Source organism: Octopus sinensis, linkage group LG8, assembly GCF_006345805.1.
Source record: "Octopus sinensis linkage group LG8, ASM634580v1, whole genome shotgun sequence".
Lineage (NCBI taxonomy): Eukaryota > Metazoa > Mollusca > Cephalopoda > Octopoda > Octopodidae > Octopus > Octopus sinensis.
The window spans coordinates 90,414,736-90,433,213 of record NC_043004.1 but is presented as its reverse complement, the minus strand read 5'-3'; the positions used below and the strand labels follow the sequence as shown (position 1 = coordinate 90,433,213).

At 37.4% G+C, this 18,478-nt stretch overlaps 1 protein-coding gene across 7 annotated transcripts in view; it reads right to left on the bottom strand.

Annotated features, from left to right (window-relative positions):
- LOC115215232 (focal adhesion kinase 1) overlaps nt 1-18,478 on the bottom strand; it is a 234,954-nt gene that overhangs the window by 122,106 nt on the left and 94,370 nt on the right. For 6 of the 7 annotated variants that reach the window (XM_036505581.1, XM_036505579.1, XM_036505583.1 and 3 more), the window contains exon 2: nt 2,708-2,929. In XM_036505581.1, coding sequence (XP_036361474.1) covers nt 2,708-2,788 — 81 coding nt within the window. In that variant the 5' untranslated portion in view covers nt 2,789-2,929. Of the gene's footprint in view, nt 1-2,707; nt 2,930-11,043; nt 11,051-18,478 lie in introns of those variants that run through there. The other variant, XM_036505582.1, reaches the window with a different exon arrangement.

Genomic DNA, 18,478 nt, shown 5'->3' with positions numbered 1-18,478 from the left:
AATCCCCTAACTGCTTGACTGGTACGTACACACACATACACACCCACACAAAGAAAGAAAAAAACCATCCTATTCCCTCTTCATAGTTGAGTGGTTCATAGTTAAATCAGTAGTAAGTTATTGACATTGAATACACACAGACAAGCAAGACTTAAGTTGATATACAGACACAAACACAACAGCTTACATCATATGTTATGTCAGCAAAGACATACATTAACTTTGATTGCCTTTTGTTCAAACATTACCATATTCTATATGTAACAGTTGTCTATTTAGCTCTTAACCAAGTCTGGTTGAGAACAGAATGCCTAATAAACAAAGACATCCAGACATTCTAACCACACCCATACCACCATTTCAGGCATTCTATGGCTATTTTGGTCAATGAAAAGGTTCTTTCATTTTTAACCCTTTAGTGTTCAGATTACTCTGTTAAATGTAATGCTTTTTTATTTAAATTGTTTTAAATTAATCATGCATTATCTTATAGCTTTGAAGTTTCAATGATGTGATTGTTTATTTTTAGACTGTCAATGTCGGTTAGGTGTGAGAGGCTGGATATGGCCAGTTTGAATATAAAATATGTAGAATATATTGGGCCAAATTTGGCCAGTTTAAACACTAAAGGGTTAAAGATGATAGTGATTTAAAAGATATTTGGCTGTTATGACTAAAAGGTCAAATAACCACATGGAGGGCATCCAAAGCATCCATGTTGCCATAGATATAAGAAGGCCTATTGAAAGTTTATGGAGGCTCAACAGAGGTTTCGACTCAAAAAAAGTCACAGGATCTTGTTTTTAATAATTCCCAATAAGTAATAAAGACTCAAATTGTGAAGTCAGTTATGTAATAACACGAAATTAGTTACCTGATGGTAAGAATTCAAATAAAGTAGCCCCAAAAAGAGCTTTAATACGTTCCCCGAGTATCTAGAACTTAGGAAGAAATACTAATAAGATATGTATACTAAAATCGTGAAGCATGTTTACGTAATAACAGGCTTAATCAGATATGAGATAATAACAATTCAAAGTAAATAACTCTGAAAAGGGCTTTTGTGCGTTCCCATAGAATATTATCCTCAGCAGCATTAGTGTTGGTATATTCGTGAATAACTCACTAACCAAAATAAGTGGAGCTATTGTTTAGGAAAATACTATTTACTTGCTTAAGGGTTGTACTGGACAAATTGCGAAAATAACTCAAATAGTTCAAATACTAAGAAATAAGCATACTCAATTTGTTTTATACCAAATGATTTAGGAAAATGAATGGGTTATTTTCCTTGGCTGTTAAAATGAAATATATTAGATGTATATAAGGATCCCTTCCAGGGGCCCTATTATAAATTTTTTTTTTTAACAATCTGAGTATGCCATGAGGTTTCCAGACATAAGTTCTACTCACATGTCAAGTTTCACCGAAATCGATAAAATGGTGTAGAAGGAGTTCGCTAACAACTCCTCAAACACACCCACAGACAGAATTTCCCACATATGTAGTAAATATATATATTGTTTATATATAACATAATACATACATATATAATTTCGCTGTGGTGACTTTAAATACATATATAATGTAGTGAGTTCAAATCCTGGACTGGGCTGTGTGTTGTGTTCTTGAGTAAGACATTTTATTTCACGTTGCTCCAGTTCACTCCAATGTAGAAAGGTGTTGTGACATTACTGATGCCAAGCTGTATTGGCCTTTGCCTTTCTCTTGGATAATAAGATCAGTGGCATGGAGAGGGGAGGCTGACATGAATAGGTGACTGCTGGTCATCCATAAACAACCTTGCCTGGACTTGTGCCTCGGAAAGGGAATTTTCTAGGTAGAATCCCATGGTCATTCATGACTGAAGGGGATCTTTATATAATATATATCAACATTAACTGTGGCATACTGGGCTTGATGAGTATCAATGATACACTTAACTTGGGCTCCACCATCTTGTAATTTCACAGCATGACTGGGTATGATTTATATGTATATATTAGAGTGTCTTGTATGTGATGTGATGCTAGTGCTTTTCAAACTTTTTGCTGGAGCGGAACCCCAAGGAAACATTCCACTGGCTTGAGGAACCCCTGTGCAATAATTTAATAGTCTTATGCACACATATCTGCACAGGAGAATTAAAAATTACTGCCGATTTTAGCAGTTTTGTAACTTCTTGCGGAACCCCAAGACTGTACTGATGGAACCCTGGTTGAAAACCACTGCCTTAACACCTGATATAAGTCATCAAAATATCAATATATTTAGTTAATAAGATAATGGTTTGTAGTGTTTGTCCTTTTTCACCTTCTTTAGAATCATTTTTTTAAATGGTACCATGAGGAGGTGAGTGAAAGACATTGTTTAACCAGTTAATATTTGAATTGAGCCTTATCTGGCCAACATATAGTTGTTTTTATGTTCAAACTGGTCAGACATGGGTTGTCACACCTACCTTAAAATATCATTCCAAAAATAAAACATCATATAATCAAAATCTCAAAGTTACAAGACAATGTGTGGTTAATTCAAAACAGTGTGAATAAATACGCAATACATTTGACAGAATAATTTGAATGCTAAAGGATTAACAGTATCTTGTTTATATCCTTATCACTGGCCCTACAGACACACTGATTTGCAGACAGATTCAATTTTAACTTTAAAGGCAAAAAGAAGAGTGAAATAAACATATATTTACCTTAATGTCGGTTGCATCGCCATATTTCACCATACTGAATCCTCCATTTGGAAGATGGATGCGAAGTATATGACGCTCCATCAGAAAACGCTTCACTCTGTGATCAAGCTCTTGATCTAGCTGAGAAGAAGCACCACTGGGTGCCAAGTCAACACCCAAGTCTCGACATGTGTCACAGTCACTGCCCTGAATCAAACGCCACAGTTTACTCCATTGAGCAATCTGAAATGGAAATAAAAATAATAAATATTAATTCATAACAAATCATGTATCGTAAAATCAAATGTCGTTTAGCCCGAGATCAATAATGATCAAACAGACCTATGATCAAACCATATTTCAACTGTAATCAGCCTAATTTTTTAGGAGTATCTGCAGCTATGTTATTTGTGCATAGACATGTGTTTAGAAAGTGAAAAATGTGAAAGGGAAAGAGAGGATGTGGAGTATAGCTAGAGTGAGGGAGTGAGAAATATTAGCTTAAGAGAAAGCGGATGACAAATGTGCTGAACCACTGAGCAGATGACATTGTATCACATAAAATGCAAAGAACAGCCTACGTATATAACAGCATATAAAATGTAAAAAGCAGCCTTATGTATAATAAACCCAACAGCCATGAGAAGAAAACTTGATTATGTTTATCTCATTATTGCTTCTTTTTTTTTTCTTCTTTTTTTTTATGATATGTCACAGAAATGTCATTTTGATTTTAGTTTATATTGAACATATTTAAGTTATTTGAAAATTAGTGTAGCACTGTTATTCACAGATGAGTTATAAGCCATTTGATAAAGCAGTTAAAAAATATCAGTGTTAAAAAAAAGTTTTAATACATTCTTTATAAGACTATTTAAGGAATATTTTTTTGTGATATAAGACCTAATTATTAGGTTGTCCCAAAAGTTCGTAAACACTTGCGAAAATTGAATTTTTACTCGCCAAGTACTAACAAAAACAACAAAAATTATTCCTCAAAATAAAGACCATTATTTTCCAAGACTTTCTACAAACTTTTGGGACAACCTTATATTATGAAAATTTTAACATTTGCTACCCAATAGGTCAGTGTGGAGAAGTAGAGCATAGATCATAGATTTAAGCTTTTTTTTTTCCTTTTTACTGGAGGACAGAGATAGCACATTATCAACATCCCAAATTATCTGGTACCTATAGTATTGTTGCTATTAACATCTGATGATCTGGTATCTTTAGTATAAATTTTTAGGTGAACAGAGGCTATGGTAGGACAAAAGGCCTTGTTTCAAATGTATAAAACATCAGTTGTATTAGGAATTTTATTCCTGGTTATTTCCCTGTTCCTGACTCCTTTAGCATTCAGATTATTGTCCAATGTAATGCTTATTTATTCACATTGTTTTGAATTAAATCATACATCTCATAGCTTTCAATTTTTAATGATATGGTTGTATATTTTTGGAATGACAGGTGCGAAAGGCAGGACCTGGCTAGTTTGAGCATAAGTAGAATATTTGGACTGGATATGGCTGGTTTAACCCTTTAACATTCAGATTACTCTGCCAAGTGTAATGCTCATTTATCAACAATGTTTTGAATTAATCATACATTATCTCATAGCTCCGAATTTTTAATGATATGTTAGTTAGTTAGTTAATTTTTTGGCTCAAAAAGCAAAAAGCAAGGCCATGTAGGGGGACATGGAGTTATGTACAGGGTGGTGTTCATGTAAAGAGTTCAGGCCACTTGTGGTCAAGGGAGACTTTGAACCGAGCGGTCGTCGGCATCTTCACCATCTCGTCTGGTAGCTTATTCCACGGATCTGCAACCCGGACGGAGAAAGCCCCTCTCCTTCGATTGAGATGAAATCGTCGCAGATAGAGTTTTTCGGAGTGATCCCGCAACCGACGCTCTGGAGCAGGAGTGAAGAACAGCTCTTTCGAGAGGTTACACTTTCCGCTAATGATGTTGTGAGCATGATATGATTGTATATTTTTAAAATGACAGTGTAGAGTAGGTACGAGAAGCAGGATCTGGCTAGTTTGAGCATAAACCAGTTAGACTATTTCGGCTGGATATGGCTGGTTTAAATGCTAGAGGGTTTATGGACAAGTTAAAGCAATGTCTGAAATGTTAAGGGTTTTAGAACTTAGCTGTGCTTGGCCATGTCTATAAATAAAATGTATCCCCCCCTCTTCTCAATCCTGCATCATCTCATCTGTGACCCAACATACATAACTGCCCCACCCAAATCTGCTGCCTTTGTCCTAAGTCACTTTCACTGTTAGATATTGACACTTTGCACCCAGTAGCAACCGATCAACAATGCTAGACAATGTTCTATTGCTGTTTAACTGAAGTCAGTCCTGATCCAGCAGACCTGCAGTAGGTGTTGTGACTGTGACAGTCTAATTAGAACAGGAGGTGACAAAATGGTTAGTATTTGGGGAGGGGGTGTCTTTGTGTCACTATCCAGGGGTCAATAACTGTGAAATAATTTTGAGCTTTAAGGGTGCTGAATTATTAGTGAAGTGAATCAGGAAAAGCACAATAATTTAAGGCTAAAACTCACAAATTTTCAGCCAAATATTGATGTAGTAACTAGTATTCACCAAACACACACATATATATATATATATGTGGTCCAGGTATATACAGTCTGTTATCCTTTCCTTTGTCAGTTGATGATTATAGTGTTTAATACCAAAACTTTAGATTCTCACAGACTTAGCAGAGCAAGGAACAAAATGCTGTGAAATATTTAGGTCCAGAGTCCAAATCCTATCATAGCCAACATGCCTTCAATGACCCTAAGGGCCAACAAAATAATGTACCTGTCAAGTACTGGTTTAAATAAAGATTCCTTTTCCACCAAATTTCTGGCTTCATGCTTATTTTAGAAATTATGATTAAGGCAGCAAGCTAGCAGAATTATTAACATGCCAGACAAAATGCTTAGCAGCATTTCATCTGGCTCTACATTCTGAATTCAAATTCGGGTGAGGTCAACTTTACTTTTCATCGTTCCCGTAACTTAGCGGTTCGGCAAAAAAGGCCGATAGAATAAGTACTAGGCTTACAAAGAATAAGTCCTGGGGTCGATTTGCTCGACTAAAAGGTGGTGCTCCAGCATGGCCACAGTCAAATGACTGAAACAAGTAAAAGAGTAAAAGAGAGAGTACTACAAAAGTAATATCACATCTGAAGATGATAAAATAAGTCACTAGTCACACACTAGGATTGATGTAATTGACTCAGCCCCTTCCCCGAAATTGCTGGCCTTGTACCAAAATTTGAAATTATTTTTATTCAGGCAGTGAGAGCTGGAAGAATCATTAGTACATCAGACAAAATGTCTATCAGCATTTCTTTCAACTCTACATTCTGATTCAGATGCTGTTACGGTCAACTTTGCTTTCATTCTTTTGAGGTAATGAAATAGGTAACAGTTGAGCACTGTGGCTGATGTAGTCAAGTAGCTCCCTCCGCCAATATTTCAAGCCTTCTGCCTATAATAGAAAAAAAATTATCATTGCACTAACACATACCTGGTGACTGAGCCTTTGTATTCCCTTGTACTACACTCCCCTATACCAGTGCTTTTCAAACTTTTTGCTGGAGTGGAACCCCAAGGAAACATTCCACTGGCTCGAGGAACCCCTGTGCAATAATTTAATAGTCTTTTGCACACATATCTGCACAGGAGAATTAAAAATTACTGCCGATTTTAGCAGTTTTTTAACTTCTTGCAGAACTCCTGGACTGTACTGGCGGAACCCTGGTTGAAAACCACTGCCCTATACCCACTCTCACTGAGCAGAAAGGTGTTCAAGAGGGCTTCTGAGACTGGTAGAATGGTACGAAGAAAGTAACCTCAAATGGGGAGAGCTGGACCTGCCAGTTCAAGTGACAAATACTAACCTTCACAATCATCCAATACAGTGAGTACACTTGGATTTTTCCACATATTTTCCCCCACCCAACCAAAAAACAAAATCTTGGGGAATATTTGCTAGAATAAAAAAGGGGAAGGAGATCATGTGCTTTGTAGCCTTACTAGTAGGACACATTCATGCAGACTCACATATACACCACAGGCAAGCACATACACAGACATACATGGACATAGACTGACATACACACAGAGGCATATGCACAGCCATACACACGTTACTGGTACATGCATATGGAAAGATACATACATACATACATACATACACTGTACTGGTGTGTACACACACACACAGAGCTTTACACAAACAAATACAAATTCCACTGCCACCCAGCCAAAGGCAAAAAAAGGTGTGGTTTCTGTCTGACACAAAACAACAGGCTGCAGTAAATGGAGAGTCAGAGAAATATACCAGAAGTTCAGATTAGATTGTCACTATAGTGACATTTAGCCACACACACCAGTCCCCCCCCCTGGCAATTTCATACAAATGTACCACTACTATACAATGACAAAAGATTAACATTTCTGGTAATGGTGATGATGGATGGAAAGTAGAGATGTGGTGGGAAGGAGGATGGGGGGGGGAAGAGAGAAAGAGAGATACTATGAGGTGGATGGGGGTGAAGAGGACAGAGAATAGGTTGTCTGACTAGAAATGCAAGAGGGTAGGTAGGGGGAAGATAAGTCTCTTGTCATTGGCTACAAACAGTGTTTGTAGTCATGGCACTTTGACAGACTGGGCCAGTCCACCTAGCTGTATATAATATAGATACTAGGTGATAGTTCAGTCTACCAAGATGTAAACATGTACCATGTGACTAAGACAGTCCACTTTGTTTAGTGTGTTCCCAACCTTCCCTATGCTCTCCCACCTGCATCCTTAAGAAATTAAATTTTTTCTTTTTACATACCTACTTACATAGGCGCAGGAGTGGCTGTATGGTAAGTAGCTTGCTTACCAACCACATGGTTCCGGGTTCATTCCCACTGTGTGGCACCTTGGGTAAGTGTCTTCTACTATAGCCTCGGGCCGACCAAAGCCTTGTGAGTGGATTTGGTAGACGGAAACTGAAAGAAGCCCATCGTATATATATGTGTGCGTGTTTGTGTGTCTGTGTTTGTCCCCCTAACATCGCTTGACAACCGATGCTGTTGTGTTTACGTCCCCGTCACTTAGCGGTTCGGCAAAAGAGACCGATAGAATAAGTACTGGGCTTACAAAGAATAAGTCCCGGGGTCGATTTGCTCAACTAAAGGCGGTGCTCCAGCATGGCCGCAGTCAAATGACTGAAACAAGTAAAAGAGTAAAGAGTAACAGTACTGTCAATAATAAAGTTCTTAGTGTGCTTATGAAATATCATCATCATCATTTTAATGTCTGCTTTTCCATGCTTGCATAAGTCGGACAGAATTTGTTGAGGTGGATTTTCTACAGTTGGATGCCCTTCATGCTGCCATTCCTCACCTGTTTCCAAGTAAGGTAATATTTCCCCTGTCACCAGACAACGTCTCGGAAAAATTAGAAACAAAGAACACTACTTGCATAATGGTGACGCTTACAACCATCACATGATGTTAGGGCAAAGAGAGAGTAGCATGCACGTGCGCATATACACAAACATACATCAGGCTTCTTTCAGTTTTCTTCATTTACCAATTTCACTCACGAACTGCTAAGTGACAGGGACATAAACACACCAGCATCGGTTGTCAAGCAATGCTAGGGGGACAAACACACACACACAAACACATACATATATATATATATATACGACAGGCTTCATTCAGTTTCCGTCTACCAAATCCACTCACAAGGCATTGGTCAGCCCGGGGCTATAGCAGAAGACACTTGCCCAAGATGCCATGCAGTGGGACTGAACCCGGAACCATGTGGTTGGTTAGCAAGCTACTTACCACACAGCCACTCCTGCGCCTTATATATATATAAGTACATACATGTACATAAAATATTTGATTCTGATTTCTAAAAGCATTTATGAAATTTCAAATCAAGTTTTCTATAAAAGTGATTTTTTAATTCATTCTCTACCTGAATGAAGTATATTGAGCCATTGAGCCTGAGGTGAGTGCAAAGGTGTCAACTCCATTCTTTTGGAGCTCAATAAAAAAAATTAAAAAATCCCAATCCAAAATAATAGATTGGTGGAACTCCATTTTGGACTTGATGCCTTGCAATATTTGTTCTGGCTCTTAGTGTTCTGAGTTCAAATCCTACCATGACCTACACGGTTATCATATGACTTAGTGCATCATATGATTTAACACCACCATGTGGCACCTTGGATGTTTTTAGTGGTGTCCACTCTGTTGCTAGTGTTTGGGACCAGATTCCATTTTATAGATACCTTCTTCCACAACTCTCACCAATCCCAGAAGCCCTTCTACTAAGAAATAAAAACGAAATCATGATAGTCCAGCTGTTGGATTAACTTTCAACACAATGTTTCCATTGTAGAAACCATGTACATGTATCTGGAGTTTATGAAAGTACTTTCATATTCTCCATGTAACAGCAAGCATGTTTATAAGTTTATGTCTACATCAGAAAGTACATAACATGGGTATTATTAAGCATGATAAGGATTATATAGAGACAAAGTATCTCTCTCTTTCCTTACCCTTGATAGTTTTCCTAAGGTTGCTTCAAAGTTACTGGTGATTCCATTTTCCAGAGCTACCTTAGTAATCAGTGTGTATGCGTAGGTCTCCTTTATGGCATAACAACTATACTATGATAATAATCTAGTGAATGGTTAAAACATTTGTAGTTCGGATGAATGGGAGTGACAGTAGTTTCAAATAAAGTAAACCAACTAGATAACCTGTTTTGTCACTCCCACCTTTCTTACAATCAATAAGTCGTATAAATATGAGACACTGGTAGTCAATTATTCCATTCATTCAGGCAGGTGAAAGCAATTACTACTTATGCACCTGAAGAAACTTAGATTTTTTTTTATCAATTGCAAAAAATCTTGCTCCACTTAACACAACTAAATTTTATTGTTCATGAACCAAAGAGAAGAAATGGCAAAACAAAGGATTTTTGTTTGCAATGTCACATATTCACTGAATTTATCAGGCCAGATGGAATGAGGTCATGGACTGGATATGGCCTGCAAGTTGTAGTTTACCACCGCTGGTGTAGTAACAGTACATAGTTAATGTGACTGTATATATATATCAATTGGTAACCTCATTCTAATGGATAATTAAAGGTATGACTGTTGGTCATCAACTTCACTAGTATAGTGAACTGAAGATGTGTCTAGAGGACTTAATAAATTTGACTGTTCAGCTTTGTGATGGATAACTGAAGATTTGTCTAATTGTTGGCCCAGATACCTACTTTCCCAACAGAAAGTGAACTAGCTCTAAATTAAATCTGACTGTCCACTAACTATTAACCCTTTCATTACTGTATTTATTTTGAGATGCTCTGTGTTTCTTTCAATTACTCTAAATATAACAAAGAATTTAGTAAAATAACCTAGTTATCATTCAGCCAGTGTTAGGAACGTAAATTGTGACTAAGGTTTGGTGGAAGATTTTAATTTTTATTTAGAACTAATGAAAACAAGACATTTGTACTCAGAGCCGGTTTCAGCCGGGTTGGTAACAAAAGGGTTAAAGTGTTTTTGCTGAAGACTAGGGTTTGATGATGTGGTATGAACTGAGAACCTTTAAACTGACACTTGCATCTTATTGTCTCAGCCAAGATGCACAATAACTGTCACATCATTGACCATGTAGATTATGAATTCAAGGCCTTACAACTAATATATTTATGCCACTGGGAAATCAGTTACCGAGCAAGATCTATTTGGAATTATAGTAGACCGATTAACAACAAGATGGGAAGAAAGGTCTACCTAGACGCAGGAGTGGCTGTGTGGTAAGTAGCTTGCTAACCAACCACATGGTTTCCGGGTTCAATCCCACTGCGTGGCATCTTGGGCAAGTGTCTTCTGCTATAGCCCCGGGCCGACCAATGCCTTGTGAGTGGATTTGGTAGACGGAAACTGAAAGAAGCCTGTCGTATATATATATGTATATATATATATATATATATATATATATATATATATATATATATATATATGTGTGTGTGTGTGTTTGTCCCCCAAGCATTGCTTGACAAGCATTGCTGGTGTGTTTATGTCCACGTTACTTAGCGGTTCGGCAAAAGAGACCGATAGAATAAGTACTGGGCTTACAAAGAATAAGGCCCGGGATCGATTTGCTTGACTAAAGGCGGTGCTCCAGCATGGCCACAGTCAAATGACTGAAACAAGTAAAAGAGAGTAAAAAAGAGAGTATGAAGGCAACTGCTTCAACAATATGTAAATATCTATACTTTGCCCCCAAAGAATACTCCCACCCAAGTTACCACAATAAGCAAGATGTAACAAGTAAAGGGTTGTGCCCCTAGATAGGGTACATGACTGATCACCCCAGTTTGCTTGGTTGACAAGGGATTACATTCTAATTTGAAATTTGAGTAGTTTTTAGTATAAAAGGGTATTTAAATATGAAAATAAAAACAGTCATCATAGTATGATTAAAAAAATAAAGCAAAAACTAGATTTTTTTTTTTTTTTTAAATCTAAAATATTGATTTATTTCTAATTCTTGAGGAAAACTCACAACCTTCACCCGTCTTTCCCACTCTTTTCTGTTTTCAGACTTGGAACTTGTACAACATTGGCTGCAACTCACATGGGACTTCATTCAGGCAGATCAATACTAACCTCACCTTAAATACCTTATGCATAAAAGAAAACAAATATTATATAAAATGGTGGAAATAGGGTGAAAAAAAAAAAAAAAAACGGGGGAGACTAAGATTTAAAAAGAAAAGCTTTTTTTTCCCCTCATTTTGTTTAAAACCCCCAAAGAATAAAATTAAAAAAACATCTGCCAAATTCCTGCTAAAACATCTTCAAATATAATTTTAATAGATTTGAAACTCCTTTTACATTATGTGAGTGTGTGTGTGCATTTTCTTCCTCATCCAGCCATTAACCATCTTTTCCATATTATTGATCCAACTTTCCTACTAATCTTTTATATCATCATCACCATATAGGACATCCAACCCCTACCACAGCTGCCACACTATCCCTTAAGATCTGCTGGATTGAGTAACAATGGTATCAACTAGCTCTCTCTTTTCTAGTTGCTACTTTAGAATTGTTCCATATGGAATGAGGAGGGGAGCAAAAAAATTGATTTCTACCATGAAGAATCAGATGCTTCAAGGAAGAAGCACATTTTTTTCTTTCTCATTTATTTACTTTTTAGGTCATTGAATCCCCCATCCCCACTGCTGAGTCCCCTTCAGCTTTCCCAACCAAACCAAAAAAAAATAAAAAAGGAAAAAAAACTTGGGGCTTAAATGTTTTCAATTCAGTCATTCAGGTGTCATCACTCAATTTTGGGATTTTTAAAAAATTCTTATTATTTCACTCTTTTTTTTTTTTGCATGTTAGCATGGACAGGATGCATTTGGAAAATTTATACATTTACACACACGTATATATATACATATTTCTTGAGGTCTTCTGTTTCTGATACCAACACAATCTAATATTGTTATTGTCACTGTTTATAGCTCCAGTCACACCTGATCCAGCAGATCCATGATCAAAAGGGATGCAGTCAAACCAACTCTCAACCCTACATTATCCAACATGTTTGACCTGTTGTTTTTCTTTTCTTTTTCTAAAATTTGAGACAGATTTTGCTGCTATTTCTAACAAATTAAGCAACCATAATGATGTTTCCTGTTTGTATTGATTGCACACTGCAATATCATATCTTCCTAATTAGAGTAAAATCCCCAATCAATGCCAGGATGAGTCATTGAACCCAGTTTTAGATTTCAAAATTTTCACAGGAAATTGTAAACTAGTAAAAAGTATTGAACTTGTGTTGATAAGTGTTCGACATTTCTTTATTTTTCTGTGTTTTAAATGAATCCTGACTAAGCAGTCCTCAAATCAAAGCTATTCCAGCTATCATCATCATCATCATCATCATTGTTTAGCATCCGTTTTCCATGCTAGCATGGGTTGGACGGTTCAATTGGGGTCTGGGAGGCCAGAAGGCTGCATCTGGCAGTGTTTCTATGGCTGGATGCCCTTCCTAACGCCAACCACTCCGTGAGTGTAGTGTGTGCTTTTTACGTGCCACGCGCACAGGTGCCAGACGGAGCTGGCAAACGGCCACGGACGGATGGTGCTTTTTACGTGCCACCAGCACAGGGGCCAGGCGAGGCTGGCAACGGCCACGATCGGATGGTGCTTTTTACATGCCACCGGCACGGGGGCCAGGTGAGGCTGGCAACAGCCACAAATTGTTTTCTCAGGTAGTGTACATAGTACTGTATTATCCAAGGTGTCCATTTTTAAGACAGTAAATAGAGTGCAATTTGAGAGATTTGGCAACCATTTCTAGCCGCATAGAGGCTCTGTAGTTGGTTTGACGCAGGAAGATGAAATGGTGCCAACAAGCATTTGTTTTTAATTAGAAGTTCTTACATTCTTTTATAAACATAAATTTATGACAAAAAGCAAAAAAACAGCTGAATCTTTCCACTACCAATTTATAATTCAATATTCGAAGATACTAAAGCATCAATGAATTACATTCATTTATTATTTTGCTTTTTAATACGTCAGCATGAATGGAAATGGCTTTTCAGCAAAAAGTGTACATATATTGGTGGTGCAATTGATTTTTAGGAAAAACTAGATGTCTGCTACCCCTATCCCACCTGCTGTTCTCCTTTGCTACTCAACCAGCAAACAAAGCTTTAACTTCCTTTTGGTATTTAGATAGGGCAAGGTTTGTTTGGCTGCATGGCTACAACCATCTTAGTTAGTTAGTTAGTTAATTTTTGGCTCAAAAAGCAAAAAGCAAGGCCATGTAGGGGGACATGGAGTTATGTACAGGGAGGGTGTTCATGTAAAGAGTTCAGGCCACTTGAGGTCAAGGGAGACTTTGAACAAAGCGGTCGTCGGCATCTTCACCATCTCGTCTGGTAGCTTATTCCACGGATCCGCAACCCAGAAGGAGAAAGCCCCTCTCCTTCGATTGAGATGAAATCATTGCAGATAGAGCTTTTCGGAATGACCCCACAGCCGACGCTCTGGAGCAGGAGTGAAGAACAGCTCTTTCGAGGGGTTACACTTTCCGCTTATGATGTTGTGAGCGAGAATGAGATCACCATCTTGCTGTACCCAGGAACACAACACTATGATTGTAGGGAAACTTGAAATCAGGATAATAATCTTGTAATGGGTAACAAGAAACATAATAGTGAGAAGTATAAATAACTGAGTGGTAAACACTTAATAATGTAGCACCAATGAACAGAGAATACAGCTGTCGATAGATGTAAAAACTATATGAAACTCATGAAACCCTAACCTTCTAAATCCTTAAAATAGTTACAATTCAATATTCTGCTCCCTTCTCAGTTTGGATTGTTTAGAGAGAGAGAAAAAAAAAAACTAACAAGGGAGCGGAGAAAGATTGGTTGCAATCTACAAATCCAACATTGGTGTAATAATAATTACAAAATACACCAATAAACCACATGGTTCTGGGTTCGGTCTCACTGCGTGGCACCTTGGGCAAGTGTCTTCTACTATAGCCTCGGGCCGACCAATGCCTTGTGAGTGGATTTGGTAGACGGAAACTGAAAGAAGCCCGTCGTATATATGTATATATATATGCGTGTGTGTCTGTTTGTCCCCCTAGCATTGCTTGACAACCGATGCTGGTGTGTTTATGTCCCCGTTACTTAGCGGTTCGGCAAAAGAGACCGATAGAATAAGTACTGGGCTTACGAAAGAATAAGTCTCGGGGTTGAGTTGCTTGATTAAAGGCGGTGCTCCAGCATGGCCGCAGTCAAATGACTGAAACAAGTAAAAGAGTAAAAGAGAGTAAACCAACCAAACCAATAAGAAACCTCTCTTTATTCAATGATTGGTGATGTAGAGATGTTTTTTAAAGTTATTTCAGTTCTATCTGTACGTGTAGCTGACTAACAGCAGAAAAGGGGAAGAGGTGTACCTAAAAAGGCAACTGTCTTAATAATATGCAAAATAGTCATAATTTGTCCCCAAAAGGAATCCTCCCACTTATGTCAGTATAAAATAGATGCAGCATCATGTTCTGAGCAGCATCCTTATAGAATGTAATATGTAATATATATTTCTTTATTGCCTACAAGGGGCTAAACATAGAGGGGACAAACAAGGACAGACAAAGGGATTAAGTCGATTACATCGACCACCCCAGTGCGAAACTGGTACTTTATTTATCGACCCCTATAGAATGTAATATGTAATATAGGCCCAGACATGACTGTGTGGATAAGAAGTTTGCTTCCCAACCACATGGTTTCAGGTTCAGTCCCACTGTATGACACTTTGGGCAAGTGTCTTCTACTAAAGCCCTGGGTCAACCAAAGCTGTGAATGGATTTGGTAAACAGTGTGTGTATTGATGTCACCTTGTCTCAACATCACAAGATAGAGTTGTAAATGAGGTCAGTGTCAAACTAGCAATGCACTTTGTTCCCAATCCTCCATGTTAATATGTCTGGACATGGGATACTAGTACCTTACTTGGAAACATATGAGGATTGATGACAGGAAAGGCACCTGGTCATAGAAAATCTGTCTTAATGAATTCAATACAAGCATAGAAAAGTATACATTAAAATGATGAAAATTGAGATGTGTGGAAGGACACTGCTTCCTTGGTCTATGACAAAACATGTCAACATGGGAATTTATAGGAAGATAAAAGCATCTTAGACTGCATCTAAATATAAGATCACCTGACTCATTATCACAGAGCTACTTGCCAATACAAACAAACCTCTGGCCCACAAATCTCTTCTCACTCTGCTTTTTCTAACATTGTCACAGTGGCATCTGTTCCTCAAAGGGTATTACTGGGTCATAATACCCTTACTGGGTCGTAAGGCGACGAGCTGGCAGAAACGTTAGCACGTCGGGCGAAATGTTTAGTGGTACTTCGTCTGCCGCTACGTCTTGAGTTCAAATTCCGCCGAGGTCGACTTTGCCTTTCATCCTTTCGAGGTCAATAAATTAAATACCAGTTACGCACTGGGGTCGATATAATCGACAATCCGTTTGTCTGTCCTTGTTTGTCCCCTCTGTGTTTAGCCCCTTGTGGGTAGTAAAGAAATAGGTATTACTAGGTCATCTTGTGTCATCTTCAACCAAGCCCTAATTATGGTTTCAAATTTTGGCACAAGGCCAACAAGTTCAAAGGAAGGGACAAGTCTGTGTAATCAACCCTAGTAATCAACTGGTACTTATTGTATTGACCCTGAAAGGATGAATGGCAAAGTTGATTTCAGTGGGATGTAGAACCTAAAGACAAAGGGCCTCTAAGTATTTTGCTCATTGTGCTAACAATTCTGTTAGCTCACTGCCCTCACTTAAGCCCTAATAATGATTTCTAAGCATGAATTTGTAAGAAAAGACTAATCAACCATGACACTGAACGGAACTATTTTATCGACTCAATGGAAAAGTGTGTAATTAAAATTCCCTTGGGCATTCATTAATACTGCACACTCGCCACCAGATTAATAACGGTTTCTAACTTTAGGCACAAGGCCAGTAATTAATTATGAAGTGAGAGGATTAGTTGATAGCCTCAAACCTAGTACTTGGCTAGTAATTTATCTTATCACTCTTTAAAAATGAACATTGTCAAATTTGACCTCTGAGTGTAAATAATAATTACAATAATAATAGGTTTTCATTTGGTATAAAGCCAGTAATTATGAGGGAATAAGGTTACTTGATATCAATGACTCCAGTATTAAAATAATTTATTTTATTGACCCTGAAAAGATGAAATGTAAATTTGGCCCCAACAGAATTTGAACTCAGAATGCAAGAATCCAAAACAAATACCAGAGGGTATTTTTGCTAGAACTCTAATAATTCCACCAACCATCACTCTTAATTGTTTCTAATTTAGGGACAAGTGCCAGCAATTTTGAGGTGATGCGGTTAATATGATTACTCCTTATGTTTGATTGATACTATATATTATCAACCCTGAAGGGATGAAGGACATAGCTGACCTTTGATCTGAACTCGGAATGTAAGGAGCCAGAATAAATACTTCAAGGTATTTTATCCAATACTAATAGTCCTGACAATCAACCATTCTAATACTAAAACTGTTTTCTAACATAAGAAGAAGACCATAAATTTCAAGGGTGAGATATAGTTGAGAAATCAATCCACTCACTTAACAGGCACTTTATTTTATTGACTTTTGAAACGATGACATTTAAAGCTGATCTCAACTGGATTTGAATTTAACAAAGTGATGACAACTAAATACAGCAAGGTATTTTATTGATTCTGCTATTGCAAGTGATACGAAGAAACACAGAGCAGGACCAAAAACCACTTACAGCATTTAATTACTAAATCTCAGTTACATTCTGAGTTTACATTTTGTCAGTGTTGATATTTATCCCTCTGGACTTAAAAATAAAAATACATTATCAGTCAACTACTAGAAATATATTCTCCCCTAAAACATGTGGCCTTGCGCCAATTGGAGAAATTATTATTTTTAAGTGTTGTCAATTTTGGCAAGTTATTTTCAGAACATTCCAGACAATAATGTCAGTTAATTATTTCAAGCTTTCCTCGCAAAGGTCATGGGCACTGACCCTCTTCTCTCCCCTTTCTAAAATAAAAAAAGAAACAAAGTTATGCCAACATCTAAGGCCTCTATTTCATCCCCTAACACAAATGAGTCGTCTACTGAGAGACTCATTGCTGGTCAGAATAAAAATTTTTCCTAATTATCAGGTAATTTTTGTAATTACCAGATTCATCATTTCTCATCTAAATTTTTACTTTATTTTATGGTATCATGTGGTGTGGAGTTATACATTTATTTTACTTATTTCAGTTATTGGACTACAACCATGCTGGGGCACCACCTTGAAGGATTTAATTGATTAACTTGACTCCAGTAATTAAGTGTGGTACATATTCTATCAATCTCTCTGCTAAGTTACAGGAATGTAAACAAATGAACAACTGTCAGGTGAGAAACAAACACAAAGATGTGCACACACAGTGTACCAAGTGCAGACCTTACCATGGGCCCAGAGAAGGCAAAATGTGACCATTACTGTATAACTCTCACTTGCATTTCTCATATCAGTACATGAAGGCCAAACATTCAGTAATGTCCCAACGACTCAATGAAACATTGAATCTAAATATATAATTCGGATATTTATAGCTCTAAAAACAAAAAGGTCCAAAGAACAACAGTTTGTGGCATGCATCTGGACAATCTGGTTTGGTTTGTTGTAGACCATTGCAGGTGCTAACATTTCCTTCAGTTTTTCTTTTCAAGTGTATTTTGGACATGAAACAAAAATAGATTTGGTTTTTTGCCATAACATTTGGAGAAAAAGCTGAGGTGAGAATTAGATCCAACAGACCCATCATTAAAAGATTTCCAGTATTGACTTGCCAATTTATTTAATTTTAGATATATTGTGTATCTGAACACACATTATGTGAGAATAGTTGTTCCCTACATCAGGTAGATACTCCCCTGGCCCCTCCTCCTTCAGATTACATGCAAAAACATTTAGAAAAAGGCAGAAACAAAACAACATTTTATCAAAGTTCTATGATAAACAGTACATTTGCTTGTGAACAATTAAGCAGAACCTCTCTCTCTCTCTCTCTCTCTCTCTGTTTCTCTCACTCACACAGTTCT